The sequence below is a fragment of the Phalaenopsis equestris genome, unplaced genomic scaffold, assembly GCF_001263595.1.
Source record: "Phalaenopsis equestris unplaced genomic scaffold, ASM126359v1 Scaffold000104, whole genome shotgun sequence".
Lineage (NCBI taxonomy): Eukaryota > Viridiplantae > Streptophyta > Magnoliopsida > Asparagales > Orchidaceae > Phalaenopsis > Phalaenopsis equestris.
In genome coordinates, this window is record NW_018164546.1 from 59,151 (window position 1) to 74,918 (window position 15,768).

General features: G+C 35.5%; 1 protein-coding gene across 2 annotated transcripts; it reads right to left on the reverse strand.

Moving 5' to 3' along the window:
• Nucleotides 1-2,369: 2,369 nt before the first annotated feature.
• Nucleotides 2,370-14,342, reverse strand: LOC110020594 (protein-tyrosine-phosphatase MKP1). 2 transcript variants are annotated; one of them, XM_020718750.1, is made up of 4 exons: nt 14,131-14,342; nt 11,606-14,043; nt 2,663-2,813; nt 2,370-2,554 (listed from the first exon to the last, which is right to left on the reverse strand). In XM_020718750.1, the coding sequence occupies exons 2-3, from the start codon at nt 13,961-13,963 to the stop codon at nt 2,748-2,750; spliced, it is 2,424 nt and encodes an 807-aa protein (XP_020574409.1). In that variant the 5' UTR covers nt 13,964-14,043; nt 14,131-14,342; the 3' UTR covers nt 2,370-2,554; nt 2,663-2,747. The 2 variants fall into 2 exon arrangements, with proteins under 2 accessions (XP_020574409.1, XP_020574408.1); XM_020718749.1 differs by having other exon boundaries at nt 11,606-14,060.
• Between the last annotated feature and the right edge of the window lie 1,426 nt (nt 14,343-15,768).

The following is a 15,768-nucleotide window of genomic DNA, read 5'->3' on the forward strand; positions in this document are numbered from 1 at the left end:
GCCGCTCCACAGCAAGACCCCTGACGTAATAATTTTTCCATAATAGGAAAGGGAACCGATCCGCAAATATTGTACAAAAATGATAATCTAGTGATCATTTATCTATTTCAATATTTCTCGTTAATCTTCCTCAATTTTGTTTCTTGTTAATCTTCAAACAAATCAAAATTCAACATGTATCATAGATATATCATCTATAATTTTAATTAAAAACTAACAAAATATAATATCAGGTAGCCATTCTTTTAATTAAACTTATATATATAAACAACATAAATTATCATTATATGAATTCATTTTAGATTCATTTTATTTATAGAATTAGTATATTTTTAAAACTTAATACATAATATTATATTATCATCTTCCTGCCCCATAAAATACTTTCCATATCCGTGTCTTGTTCAATTCATATCGTCCATATCAATGCATTATAGTAGCTTGTCCAAAATCGAGCGCATTTTCTGTCTGGACTTCTGACGTAACTCTACGTGCGGTGGAAGTTATTCCTGAGTTATTTTCATGTTATTTTCAATAATCTTAAAATAACCCAGAAATAACACGCGGTCTTTATTTTTGGGTTATTTCTGGATTATTTCAGAATTATTGAAAATAACTCAAAAATAACTTAAAAATAACTCAGGAATAACCTCCGCGGCACATAGAGCTACGTCAGAAATCCTCACAGAAAAATTAGGCCCAAAATCACACACTTTATGCATGTCCAACAAGATTTTATCATAAAGCATTAGGTGCACCATAACAATTTATGAAATGTTTATTTGGCATTAATTTTATTTTCAAAACATAACTCAAATTTTTGGATGGGCGGGACCTTCATAACCAACGACTACCACTAACATAATCACCAACGACCATCGCCTCTTCTAAAGCCAACAACTATTGTCATTGACGATCACAACTGCCACTTGCCACCACCATCCCGTCGACAACCACCTCTGCCATCACCTCACCGGCCGTCGCCAGCACCCCAACTACTACCACAGTTCAACTTTTTTAATATACAATAAAAAACAACATATTTTAACATTAAAAAAAAAGTTTTATTTCATATTAACACATGAATAAAATAAAATAAAACCTACCTAAAAAATGCTTGGGTTAAACTTATGGGCTGCTAATTTATGAACAAGTTTATATAATAATAATAATAATAATAAATAGCTCTAAGAATCCAGTTAAACTCCAAAATTCTAAGGAGCAACAGGAAAACTTCTTAACAGCCTAAATACTCCCAAATTGATCCATACAAAAATTGGCTTGATATCAGTTGTTTATGCCATAACTGACTGGTAACTTCTTAAATAAATACCCAACTCCAAAAACAATTTACCCAAAAATAAAAATAAAAATAAGGTGAGAAAGTGTACTGCACTTTTTAAGAATTATCGGTACAACTGTTTAAAAAGGAAAGTTTAGGCTTTAGATATGTAAATGCAGGCATTGGGTGATTTACACGTATATCACTCCGATTCCTATGTATTGGAAGATTTACATACATGACCCAATTCATGTATTACCATATCTAACACCTAAACCTAAATGTTTACAAACCTGCCATCTTACTTAATGCATAAACCCAATTTAAATATAAATTGTGCAAAAATACATTAATCTCAGAAGAGATTTACATACACACCACGCAAATACTAATTATATGCATGTCTAACGCTTGTCACCTTTGCCTATACAAGAAAAGCTGTATTCCATTTTTAAAAGTTAAAATATGATATTTTTAATGTCATGCGAAAGATTTAGGTGTATAAATGTAAAAAAGAAGTATAGGTGTTGGATGTGTAAATACATAGGAATTGGGAGGCATGGATGTAAATGTCCCCTCTTCTACAGAATAACTTCGATTGACCAGAAAACTGCGATTGAGCAACGGAACAATTCCTTACCAACTGGCTACACTGTTTGGAAGATGGTGCTTTAGACAAGAAAATTAGAGAGTAGAACTAAGTTTCAGATGTGCCAAATCTTAAAAACATGGATCATGGAACCTTCCAGAACTTCCTAAAGGTTCTCAATTCAAAGTTCAGATCTCATAAGTGCACATTTCTAAATCAGTCCCCCATTCAAGTCAGAAAAATTCTAATAAAAAAAGGGGATGGTTTACATACATACCACTCAATTTCTATGTTTTTGCACATCTAACATCTAAACTTTTACATATATGCTTACCTATACATGAAAAGATGCATTTCACTTTGACGTGATTTGAAATTTTTGGGTTGTATATATATGCAAAATGCGAAGTTTAGGAGTTACATATGTAATTACATAGGAACTGGATGATATGCATGTAAATGCCACAAAAAAACACAGCAAAATGAGAAATATCAGATGCATTAGTAATGAATATCAGTTCATTAACTGGATAAAAGGACTAAGTAAGCAGTCCCAAGGCAATTTACAGAAGCTATCTAAAGATTTACAGTTTTTTTTTTTTTTCTTCCCAATAAATTGCGCTTACAGGGAAGTGGGCACTGTACATGCCAAAAAACTAAAACAGCCACTGTGCATATTCCTCCTGCCACAGGAGAAGAACAAAAGAACAAGGAACAAATTAGCACACAGGGTCTCAATGCATTGTAAGATGATCAGAATACAGAATGTAAATAAAAGCATACTTTAGTACCTCTTCACGCTTCGCTGATCTACACTATCCGATCAAACTCTACAGCATAAATGCCGTTCAGTAAAGCTCAAATTGGTTAAGTTTGCTAATACAGATTCCAAGTGGTATTCATCATTTCTAAAAATTTTTCTGGATCCTGTTCCTCAAAAACCTGCTGACACAAAACATTAAGAGTAAAATTGTGCTTCTCATTTAAGTGAAATAGGGAATGTTTAAAATACTAAATAGAAAAACAATGGTACAGCAAAAAGAAAAAGGGCATTTACATGCATAGCACACAATTCTCATGTATTTACATGTTGCACATCTTAAAGGTGAATTACACATTTTCATGCATATGTATAAAGCGCCAAAGAGCTATGTATGTAAATATGAAAATTTAGGTGTGAATGTAAATACATAAGAATTGTGTGCCATGTATGAAAATTTCCCAAAGTAAAAAAATAGTGGAGAATAGTCCTAATAACTGTACAATGGGCAACAACCTCTAATGTCATGCACATGCTTAATTTTGTAGATCTAGATTTTCAATATAAACACGATAGAAGTAGTTTATATCTACAAACAATCATAATTATAAAGCCTAAACACATCTATTGCTATGAAAATACATTTATGCATCAAATGAAACGTTTAATAAAGTTTAAAAAAGATTCCAAGTTTCCATTCGTATGCTCCCATATACATAAAATTTAAACTGATTATTGACAATGGATGAAAATCTATACCATCTATAGTCATTAAAAGTAAAGGAAATGAGAATTGAGGTAAAGACATTGCCATACTTAGTTTTAAAGTTATATTGATAGTTTTTTTTTTTTCAGAGTTCTCTACTTTTCTAGTTATTTTGATGTACATGAAAACGGAACGTGCTCTCTAACATTTTAAATACTAATTCTCTTGTTCTGTTTTTTTTAAATTTTTTATACATACTAATTCTCTTGGTTGGTTATGGTTTGCTGCTCAAATTGGAAGTTGGTGCAATTCTGTCATCGTAAAATTTCCTAATTAAAATGTTTATGATTCCATATTTCAGCACAAGTCTTATTCGCCTGTGTTTTTTGTGCAGGCTAGCTTGAAATGTTGTTGCTATGTTTTCTGAAGCTCCCCACCTTATTAACAACCAGCCGCTAGTGCGCAAGATTGCTGCTATATTTTTATATGCTTCACTAACTTCCCTTCAAAGATATTAAAGGAATTTACATACATACCAATCAATTCTTCCGTATTTACCTAGCATCTCAACTCTACTTTTTACATTTATACCGCCCAAAATTTTCAAATCACATAAAAAACACAAGCATTTTAACTTTTAAAAATTGAAATACACCTTTTCATGCATTGGCAAGGTATCATATATATAAAATTGAAGTTTAGGTATTATATGTAAATACATAAGAATTGAGTGGAAAAAAAATTTGACTGAGACTTGTGAAAGACACTTGAACCAAAGAACCCTTCCAGGTAATTGATATATGGTCGGTAACGATTAAAGCAGACATTGTTGGTCTCAAGCCCGAATGTGAAAAATGAAGAGTTGCGTTAGGTAGTCGAGAACCAGCTAAAACTTGTTGAAAAAATCATGACATGAATCCTTTTGGACATTGTGTAAGTGCTAGGGTGTCCCCTGGAAGCGACGCGCTGTATGGTTTGAATACAGTAAAAAGTGTGCAAAAGCTGCTATACCAACGTCCGAATGTAGTGTCAAATAAGGAAGGGTTTTCACTTTACGGACAAATGCAGGTAAAGAAGTTAGTCCATAAAACTAATATTATGATAGAATTTTGGAATATAGGTACTCTTACTGCTAAATTAATGAAAATAATTGATATTATGATTCATAGAAAGATAAATATCTTGTGTTAATGAAACTAAATGAGTTAGAAAAAAGGCTAAGAAGATTGATAACTTGAGTTTTAAACTTTGGTATTCTGGTAAGAATCGCACTAGAAATGGGATAAGTGTAATTATAGATAAGAGTTTGAAAGTTAATGTCGTAAAAATTAATAGAGCCAGAGATAAAATTATAGCCCTCAAGATTATTGTTGATACTAAAATTTTTGATATAATACGTGCTTATGCTCCTCAAGTAGGTTTAGATATAGGTTCTAAAGATAAATTCGGAATGACTTATATCCTTCTCATGCATAAGAAGAGAGAAAAGGCTCAAGAAAAACTTGAGATATGGAGGTCTACCCTGGAGTCTAAAGGCCTTCGTTTGTATAGAACAAAAATTGAAGAAATGGAATGTAATTTTAGTAGCAGTAGCTCTAGTGATAGAAATGTAACTATGGTGATCAAATTATTAAAAGGTATGAACGCTTTAGATATCTCAGGTCTATTGTTCAAAGTGACGGTGATATTGATGGGGATGTTATTTGTAGAATTCAAGTTGGTTGGTTGAAGTGGAGGAATGCTTCGGGCCTATTGTGTGATAGAAAAGTACCGCTTAGACTGAAAGGAAAATTTTATAGGATGGTGGTGAGACCTACAATGCTCTATGGCATTGACTGTTGGCCTTTAAAAGAGAAACATAAAACTAAGTTTTGTTGAGATGAGAATGCTTAGTTGGATGAGTGCTTTACACTTATAGACAAACTGAGACATAATGTGAAATGATTATATCCTTAATAGGGTTGGTGTAGCTCTACACAAAATTAGAGAGAATCATCTTAGATGGTTTGGTCACATTAGCGTCGACCATCCGATGATCCAATTAGAAGAGTAGATGTTTAAGATTCGACTTATGTCAAGAAAGGTAGAGGTAGACCCTAGGATGACGTGGGCATATAGCATAAAAAATGATCTTAATTTATTAGAATTAAATTAAAATATGACACTAAATAGGACGCAATGGAGAAAAAGGTTTTGTATAGCCGACCCCACTTAATGTGATAAATGTTTTGTTGTTGTTGTTGTTGTTGTTGATAGCTCTTGTGCTAGCAAGAACTTTGTCATTATTTCATTCAACCAAAATATTTTGTTGGGAAGTATACACACAAAAAAGATCACGTATGGTTCAATTTCAAAGAAGTATGAGGAGAGGAATGTTAAAAGTGTTTTTGGTATTTTAGATCTGACGCTTTTAATAAACACCGAAGTATTTTGTTATTATATTCAAAAAGTAAGAAAAATGATACTTACATTACTTTGATCTTCTGATGGAAAGATACATGATACACGAGTGCAACCATCAATAAAGAGCACAAACCATCAAAACCCAAAAATTTTAGATGCAATAGATAATCTCTAGATGTCACTATGTAGGGGAGTAAAGGAGCCGAACACAAGCGAGCCCAAGCTTAGATCGTGTTCGGCTCATTTATATTTCGAGCTCAAAAAGTGTGTTCGTGTTCGGCTCAGCGAACCAAACGCGATTCGTTCATGAACAAAAAGTCGTTTAGACAACCCTAATCACGTAGCCATAAGATGTTTAAGGATTGGAGCAAGATTTAAACCATCATTTGAATCTAATTTAATATTTTTTATTCTATTTTCTTAATTAATACTTTTAATTGATTATAAATCTTTGTAGCCTTGTAGTTAATTAAATCTTTAAAATATTGTTCATCATATATATATATATATATATATATAACTTAAGATTAAATTTAATAAAGCCAAAACGAGCCGAACACGAACGAACAAATATTTATTCGTGTTCGGCTCGTTAACTTAGCGAACAAACCGAACACGAGCTTCTTAACGAGCCGAACACGAGCTGTTCGCGAACAACGAGCTTCTTAATGAAGAAAAAAAATCTTTTGGTTCTTATGTTAAAAATTTAAAAATTGGTATAAGTATATTTAGCTAACAGAAAAATATCATGATGAAACTCTTAAATATTAATATTTTCTAAAAGTAAAAGAAACATAATTTTAACAATAATAAAAGTATGTTGGACAAGACTTTTGGCGTTGAAGTCATATCCTATATTTAATGATTTGAAGATTATATAAAGAAAATATAATACAAGTAATATCGAGTTTCCTTGGTCATGGGAAAATAATAAAACAATTTTTTTCTTCTGCAACCCCAATCATTCTTTTGCCCCATTCATGAAATTCACAATGTGCAAGACAAAATATAACACTATATTTGAACATGTAATTACCTTTTGGATATGATAATAAGTTGGCGAATAGTTTAGGCACAAGGATGACATTTTTAAGCAGGAGGAATTTGTATATAAAAATATCTAATTGGCTAGTAACAATCATCAAGGATACAATAATAATAGCTATTTTTTGTTGCCAAGACAAGTAATATATGAAATAAATTTATGTGAAGAGTTAGTTGTATGATCTATGAATCTTGAATCAATAATACAAACTTAAAATTGGGCATTTTTTAAACTTCAATAGCAAAAATAGGAAAATATTGAGCAAGAAAACTAATAGCTGCCATAAAAGCCTTTTCTAATGATACTAACAACTTTTCTATTGATTCTTTGTGGAATATAATAGGTGATTCTCTAATGTTACATTCTTTCAAATATGTTATAAATGCAAGTCTCTACTCTTTTGCATATTCCTTTTTTTATTGCCCCGCTTTTGCATAATAGTTTTTCATAAAACTTCCAACATTTTTCTTTTGTATGATACGCAGTATTTGCCATATTTGTATTGTATAAAAATATTTTTACCATCTTTATTGGAAGTGGCTACTTCAACTCCTCGAGACAAGAATTTTTAATCAGAATGTTTAGCCTTTGCCATTAAAACTAAGCCTTACACGTGACTATTTGAATAATAACTCCTCGTCTACCTTCTATTCAAATGATAGCAATAACTTAATTTAAAGAATACAAAATGCTCCTGACGCGGAAGCATTTCCCGCACTAGTGCAGTTCATCTGCAGGCGGAAGCGGGATCGTGTCTCGCATGCTAGAGTTCACGCACAACTTGACTGCTTTGCCTGAACTTAACATGACTAGGTTTTCTCCCTTCCGAGAGTCAGCCGGTTTTCTTGGGCCATTTCTAGTTATCATCTTATTATATATTTGTATTCCTGACAGGTCAAGTTCAACTTTTGTGTGTTTTATATCGGGACAGTTGTCGGCGTCTCTTATTTACCTTCATGGGCTATATCCAAGGGTCGTGTGGTTCTCCGGTTGTAACTTGCTCCCAATGTGATGATTATCTTCCCTACTCCCTTTCGCATCCTCCACACATCACTCTTGGTCGCCCGAAACAGCCTCCCTTTGTTGTTTTCCTATAGTTTCCTTCCCGTCCAGTCATTTTCCTCATTGTGCCACACAGGACATCCCTCCTTTTGTTGTCCAACAGTCCACCGCATTGCTCATCACCATTTCAGCCATCCATCATCGCTTCAATCATTGTTCCAACCTTCCTTTTCGCTGCCGCTGTTGTTCCAGTCCTCCATACTCGCTGCCATTGTCGTTCCAACCCTCCCCGTTCACTTTCGTTGCAGTTCCAATCTTCCATACCTGCCGCCATCACCATACCAGTCCTCCATCTTGTTGGCCTTGTCGCAATCCCCTTTACCCTAGCTGCCATCAAACTGGAACAACCAAAATGTTGATCTTTGGGCTCTCCCTGCCACCCTACACTGACTGTTGTCCCCAAAACAGAAGCGATTATTAGGTGCGGAGGGCGCACGCAGAGCTGCGTGCGCCCTCCGATCACAGCCGCACATCGCAGCTGGCAGAGGGCCCACTGTCCTGGGGCGCGGGCAGCTCTGCGGGCGCGAAGCACTGTCATACAGCCGCGATGTGCGGCTGTGATCGGAGGGCGCGCGCAGCTCTGCGTGTGCCCTCCGCACCTAATAATTAGACCCAAAACAGCCCTCTGAAAACCCCCACTAGCTGCAACTGCCACTCTCCAACCATTCCAGCCACCTACCACCCTTCCCAATCCACCTAGCTGACTACCACCATTCCAAGAACGGACCCCTTGAGTAGTTTGTCATATCTGTTAACATTTCTCATTTCAATTTGTTTGGTTGTAATCTCATATTTGCTTTCAGTAATAATATTTACTTTTCCTATTGTTGTTTGGGTTAGATATCGCCTCCTCTCCTAGAATTTGTATCCTTAGCATATCAAACTCAAAATTTAATCTAGCAAGAAAATCATAAATTTCGTCTTTTCCAACAAATCTTCTAAAGAGAGTTACATAATTATCGTATTCTTTTGGGTGCATTCATAATAATCCATCTCTTTTCAAAGGCCATACAGTAGATTGGAATATTTTTTAACGAATCATCATCTATGTTTTGTAACCAAGATATTAATTTTGATCACATAGATTAGGCTTGTATTACAAGCTTTTGAGTATGCATGATTCATTGTATCTCATATTTCCTTTATTGCATGAATGAAACATGCAATTATCACCTATTTTAACGATCGTGAAGTTCCAAAACAAAATCGTCATCATCATTTTATCCCAAGTATTGACGCCTGGTGCCAAAAAAGTGACAATTTTTTCTCCTCACTTCAAAAAGATGTGGATCAATTATGACCATATGAGTTAATTCTTTTCATTCAAATAATATAGTGAATTGATATTTTTTAATACTCTCATTGGATTTGAATTATCAATCTCAGCTCCATTGAACCTAAGACCAAGGGAACATGCATATTGTTGTGATCAATAGCAAGGAAAATTAAGTAATAGTTGATTGCAAGAATCATTGAAATAAAACTGCAACAATTGAGGCTGCATATGAGAAAACTAGATAAAATAAAATAAAAAAAAGAACTGCATCAACAAAAACAAAAAAAAAATGCATAATTGAGTGTGTGAAAAGGTACAAATAACTCAGGAGATGGAATTATTATGAAATGGATGAGGAAAAAACAAAAAAAAAAAAGGATAAAAGACTAGAAGTTCTGGAAAAGGACATTTGAAAAGTCAAAAATATGAAATAATTTTGAAGAAGAATCCATAAAGACATGATAATTAGTTAGGATAAGGCAAATTATAAGTGGGAGTAATCCAGCACAAAATACACTTTGGACTGAGATACATTATTACTACCAAAAATTTAAATTGAAAGACTTGAATTCAAAAAAATTTTGGCATGGTATCTATCAAAACTGCCTAAATATTAGTAATTCGTTTGACTGTCTATTTGAAGTTTTAGGATTTATATGAATAGAATTGATGCATTGGCGCATTTTAAAGCTTCAGCAAATCTGTAAAATCACAAAAAAGTAACATGATTCCCAATTAAACAGGTCACAAGCAGCAATGGTAAATGAGGCAAGTTCGCCTCGGCTACAGATCTATGGCTGACAAATGTAGACATATTAATCTAAGCAAATGGGATTTCGACAAGAGGATAAGAAGGGAGAATCCCACCCACGTCCAACACGAGAAGGGGGAATGAAACCAACAAACCAAGTGGATATGCCAATGATAAACCCTGAAGCTCAAGAGGAGAAAAGAGGAAGTTGCAGGGAGATAGAAGAGAAAAAAAATATATCAAGCAGCAGCAAAAAAAGTCCAATCTCAACAATCTTGCTACCCACAAGAATTGCAAAATCCGATGAATCCCCAAAATAAAAAATTAGCACCTCCAAAAAAAACATTTGATAAATTTATCTTAAATCCTACAAAAAATCCATCGAAATCTCCAACAATCACAAAATAAGTTAAGATAAAATAATATTAGACATTTAATTTGCAATTAGATTTGCAATGTTCCATAAAAGATAGTCAAGCATGATTTAGAGAACAGCTTAAATAAAATAAAAATAACAAGAAAGATATAAAAGGAGAAAGAGAGAAACAAGTATTATCAATGCATCTCACTTTCGGATATAATTGCATGACGTCTTAAACCTACGTAAAAATGGAAGCATCTATTAAGACACAATTATGTTAGATAGATTTGATTTAATTTTACATTTACAAAGTTCCATAAAGAATAACTGAGCATGATATAGAAGATAGCTCATCTAAGATAACAATAATGAGAGAGATGAAGGGATAAAGAGAGAATCATGTATTATGAATGGATAGAGATATATATGATTAAAGAGAGGAAACACAGACTTGAAAATAAACTTTAATATATTTTGTGGGATTTCTAACCAACTTCAAACCCATAGATGTGGATCTCACTTTTGGATATAATTGCGAGATACTGCAAACCTATTCATATCCTTAATTTGTTTGATGTTTCAAATCCATTGGCATTTCATAAATTGAGCCATTTGTATGGAATAACGACTATCACAAAACATATAGATATAGTAATCCATATTAAAAATTAAATGATAAAGTTTAGACAGCACAGTCGGGCTTAACACCAATATGAATAAGATTTTATATATACATTATATCTGACATAATTGCAAAAGTTTAAGCCACTGGTGCTTGTAAGATGATCTAAAACCACTAGTCTAATAGCATATAATGCCCACTTTTTCAATCGTTTTAAATTCTCTTAGGCAAAGTATGCCGGAAGAAATCAAAGTTCATCTATCTCATCATATTTTATTGATTTAATTAGCCCATACTTTCATTTTCATGAAATTTTCTCATGGAATTCAAGTTCATTATAAGAGAATGTTTATGTTCTAGATATTATCACTACTTATGCAAATGGCTCTATGTGTACTTGTTTCAATAATTATCTAACTAAGAGGCAAATAAGCATACAAGTAGTTTGAAGCATCCTTAAATAAAATGAAAAAAAAAGTAAATTGCAATGCTTAAATTGTTAGCCTACACTTTAATACTTCTCAAAATTCAGCATTCAAAATGCTCATAGCATGAGTCATATAGCCCCTTGCAAGAAGTGCTTGCAACAAAGAGTACGATAAGTATCGTTTTTCCACAGTACAATTCCTCTAAATATAATAGCTAAATTATTTGCAGAAGCATTATCTGAGCCTTAACATTAAATAAAAGTGTAGCACGATAAAACAAGCAAAGCATGCTAATACACAAGTATTAAAAAAAAACAAACCTTTATTGGAAGGTCGATGGGGAGCTCCATGAAAGCAAGAAAATTACGTCCAACTTCGTTCCAGTTTATCTGATTGACTTCCTTTATATTTTCACCACTTCCGAACTGATTTTCTCCATTAACCTGTTTGAAGCTGCTTCCTATCCACAAGCACACCTTCCTAAATGGCAAACTGTCTTTGCTAGTAGCCGGAAGAAGGAAAATTAAAACTTCTTGGGGATGAAGATTCTCTCTACTAAATGCAGTCATCTTTTCAAAGTTGGGCCAGCGAAAAATTAATGCTCGAAAAGAATGTCCAGATTCTTGAAAACTATCAAGCAGATCTATAGAGCCAGATCTCAGGTTATCATCTCCTGAGAGGTGGTCATCATCAAGATCAGCATGGTCTCTTAAACCTCTACCATTAAATTCACCTAGATTTTTCAAAACTGGAGGTTCGACCACCATATCTTTAGAGCATGCATCATCACCTATTGGAGTAGGTTTAGAAGCTTGATTGTCAAAGATTTTCTGTGTACTCTCAAGATAAGTAGGTGAAGCGCCAATAACCTTTCTGGATGATAATGAGGCATCCTTATTCAGTGTTGGCAATTTTAAAAGTGAAAAGCTACCCCTTCTTTCAGCAATGGAGCGTGAAAAGTCCCTTGAAGGTGACTGTGTTGCCTGCAGATTCGTCCTCGGCTGCTCAGGGTCATGCTGTGAAGATTTAGATGGTAGAATGACTGGCTTAGGCAAACTACGTGAAGCTGGTGATGGTGTAAGCATGGGTGAAGAAGATGTTGAAGGAGAGATTGTTGGAGATTCAGAACTAGACTTTGAACTACCACTTGAATCAGATGAAAATGAATTAGGAGACAAATAAGTTGGAGAAGTTGAAGACTCTGCATTCAAAATCTGAACTCGATTAACATGTGGATCTACCTCTTGGATGAGTGCAGAATTTGAAAAGACTTTAAACATTGTACGAGAAAGAAACTTGCGTCTCAGTATACTCCAATTGCTTTCTCTTGCTGGAAGATGGGTTTCTTGCCCTGGCCCAGACGATGGAAAAGGAGGAACAACACCTCCAGTGATAGCTTGATAGAAAAGATCAAAGTCAACATCATATGCCTCGACTCTCCTCTTACCCACAATAGGTTTTCTTCCAGACTCAACCTCTTCCTTTTCAACATTTGTGGCATTGTCTAAGCCAGCTCTTGGGTTAGAAAATGCATCCCAAAAATCTGCAGGCTCCTCACCTTCTTCAACTGTAATAATAGGCCCAGGCACCTTCTCATATCTTACAACCTGAAACGCAGCAGCTTTAGCATCCTTCTCAATTACCAGATCACAGTTTTTACCAATCCACACAAAGATTGTGCACACTACATGGAGAATGAACGCCCCTCTAGAATCCAAAGCAGCAGAAGATGGATCATTAAGCATCTTAGGAACAAGGTGCAGAGCATCATAAGGTGAGTGTGGTGCCATCCTGTACATCCTAAGCCCTGAATTAGGGCTTAATGGAATTGCATGGACCCTCTTCTGGCACTGCAGCAGCTGGCATGCAAAACCCATGTTTGGATTGGCAATACCCCTCGCAGCTTTCACAAACTGAAAGGCATCATCAAAACTCTGACCTTCCCTCCACATGAGATAGGCTATCACCAACGAGGTTGATCGGGATACTCCTTGACAGCAATGAACCAACACCCTGCCGCCCTGCTCCCGAACATCCTCAAAGTAATCAAACACATCGTACAGTATACTGGTAATATCTTCGGTCGGGCTATCCTGCAACCAGAGTGTCTTGTACACGAGATGAGCTTTGAAATACTCCGCACAAACAAATCCAACGCAGTTGAGAACATGGGTGATACCATTCTCGCGAAGGATCTCTCTGTTCCTAGCCACGTAATCTCCACCAAGGTAGATATGATCCGCCACCTTGGAGCACTCCTTATCAAAGAACGCAATCTGATCTTTTTTAACCTGAGACCGCAGCGATGATAAGTCCACCTTCAGACCTTCCCCGGGTCGGCTGGGTTCTGCTCTACCACTCGGCGTAGGCGGCTGGAGGCACTCCCCAACGTCATCGGAGCTGGCCTTTGGCCACTCGTCCAAACTCCGGCGAGCTATAGAGAGGGGTTGGAGGGGAGGAAGGCAGGAACGAGCCTTACTGCTATTAGATCTAGGCGTGAGAGGAGTAGGCGGGAAGCGTCGAAACTGACCATTGGAAGAAGCGTTCTCTGATGCGTCGCCACTTGCAACATCATCAGGAACGGACGCAGTCCGAGAAGACGACCAAGACGCCGATCTCCAGAACGCCTTCCTGCCACCGACGATGGGCACAGAGCCTGAATCTTCCTCGCTTCTCATTTCCTTAACTGCTAAGCTCAAACTCTCACAAAAACCCAAGGTTTCTCATGCATGGATCAAACGGATCCATTGCTCATTTACTACGATAACCAAACCCCTGGTGAGGAACGCAGTTAGTAAAAAACTAGAGCTCAATCTTACAAAGCGGAAGAAAAGAAAGCGGAAACCTAGAAAAGATCAAACTGCCGCGCTCTGCAAACACCAGAGATTCGGTTCTTCCGGTGATTATGGTAAGGGAGAGAGTAATCGCCTGAGAGCGGCCACAGATTGGTACGTAGAAGGGAGAGCGCGAGAAAGGGATGGAACCCTAGCTGAGCTAATTTCTCATGAGACCAGAAGGCGTGTTGATCTGAACTTGGAAGAGGCGAACAAGATCACTTAGTGGAGATCTGGACCGTCGGATGAGATTCTCTCAACCAAAACAAAATCATTTCCTACTTTTAGAGTGGCCATCTATGGCTTGTAATGAAAAATTATTTATTACCTTATATGCATGCAGAATTGTGTGTGTATGAAGGTTTCTGTGAATGTATTGGAAGGTTATGTCGTTGTTGTTGAGGTTCATACTCTCAATAACCTCACAAAACCCTCGAAGATGAGCGCTGAAACGCAGAATGTATTGATAGACTATTGGAAGGTTATTGAGATGTTATTGGGGTTAATACCCTCAATAACCTCTTAATAACCCTCAATAACTGAGTTATTGAAAGATTATTCGGGGTCATACGTATGGCGTTCGTAAATAGCACTCCCTGCAATGAAATCTATGGGTCCGAGCAAAAGCTGTCCAAAAAAATTGTTCAACAGGTCATATTTGGTTTCTTTAGTTTGTGTTTCATTTGTTGGTTAAATAAAATGTACAAGATGAATTGATGATTATATGCACATATTTTTTTTCCCACATGTGGGAGAGAAATATGCAGTTTCTTAATATACAATATATGTTGCAGTTGTTAAGACTTCAATATCTTGTCTTTGAGGTGTGTCGTTGCACAGTGTTCAGAACAATATACTGTTCTTTCATACACTTTATTGTTTGGAAGTTTTGCTGATATGTCGCAGTGCACATTGTGATTCCACAAGAGGCTTCATCGAAAAGAGCAAGTGTTAGACGATGTAGTAGACGGCGGACGACAAGAGGTAGTCGACGACGATCAGGGACTGTAAGAGTGAGCAGCATTCATTGGATCTTCGATGTAGAACTCAAGAGCTCAACTCCCTCTTCCAAGTTCTAGCCTCTTTGTGGTTCAAGGTCTAGTTTTCTCTCAAGAGGGGGTAGGACTTTATTTATAGAGTTCATATTGCAAATAAGGAATATTTAGCATCATATGGAGTCGTATCATACTAAGAGTCTCAATTCAACTATGTTCTATCTATTTCTACTAACAACATTCTTGAAAATAATCAATCTAATTTCAATCCTCAAATCATACATGATCTCAATTGATCAAGCAATGACAAAAATAACAAAAGCAACAATAACTGTCAGATAGTCATGCTCCCATTTTTTGAGTTTCTAGGGACACCGACATCAAACTTGTCTGAAAGCCGATTCCTAAGTTGTTGTTAGGCAAGATATAATTTCCTCTAGGGTGTTCCATACTAATACAACTATAAAAATTAAAACATAAATCAAATTAAGTCAAAGCAAAAAAATGAACAAAATAAAATAAAATAAGAAAGATAGAATAAACAATCAAAACTAAAATAAAACAAACAAGTAAAACATAAAAGAACAAATTTATAATAAAATTGAAAACAAAAAAAAAACTTCTTTGTTATGGTTGTTATTAGGAAAAATGTAA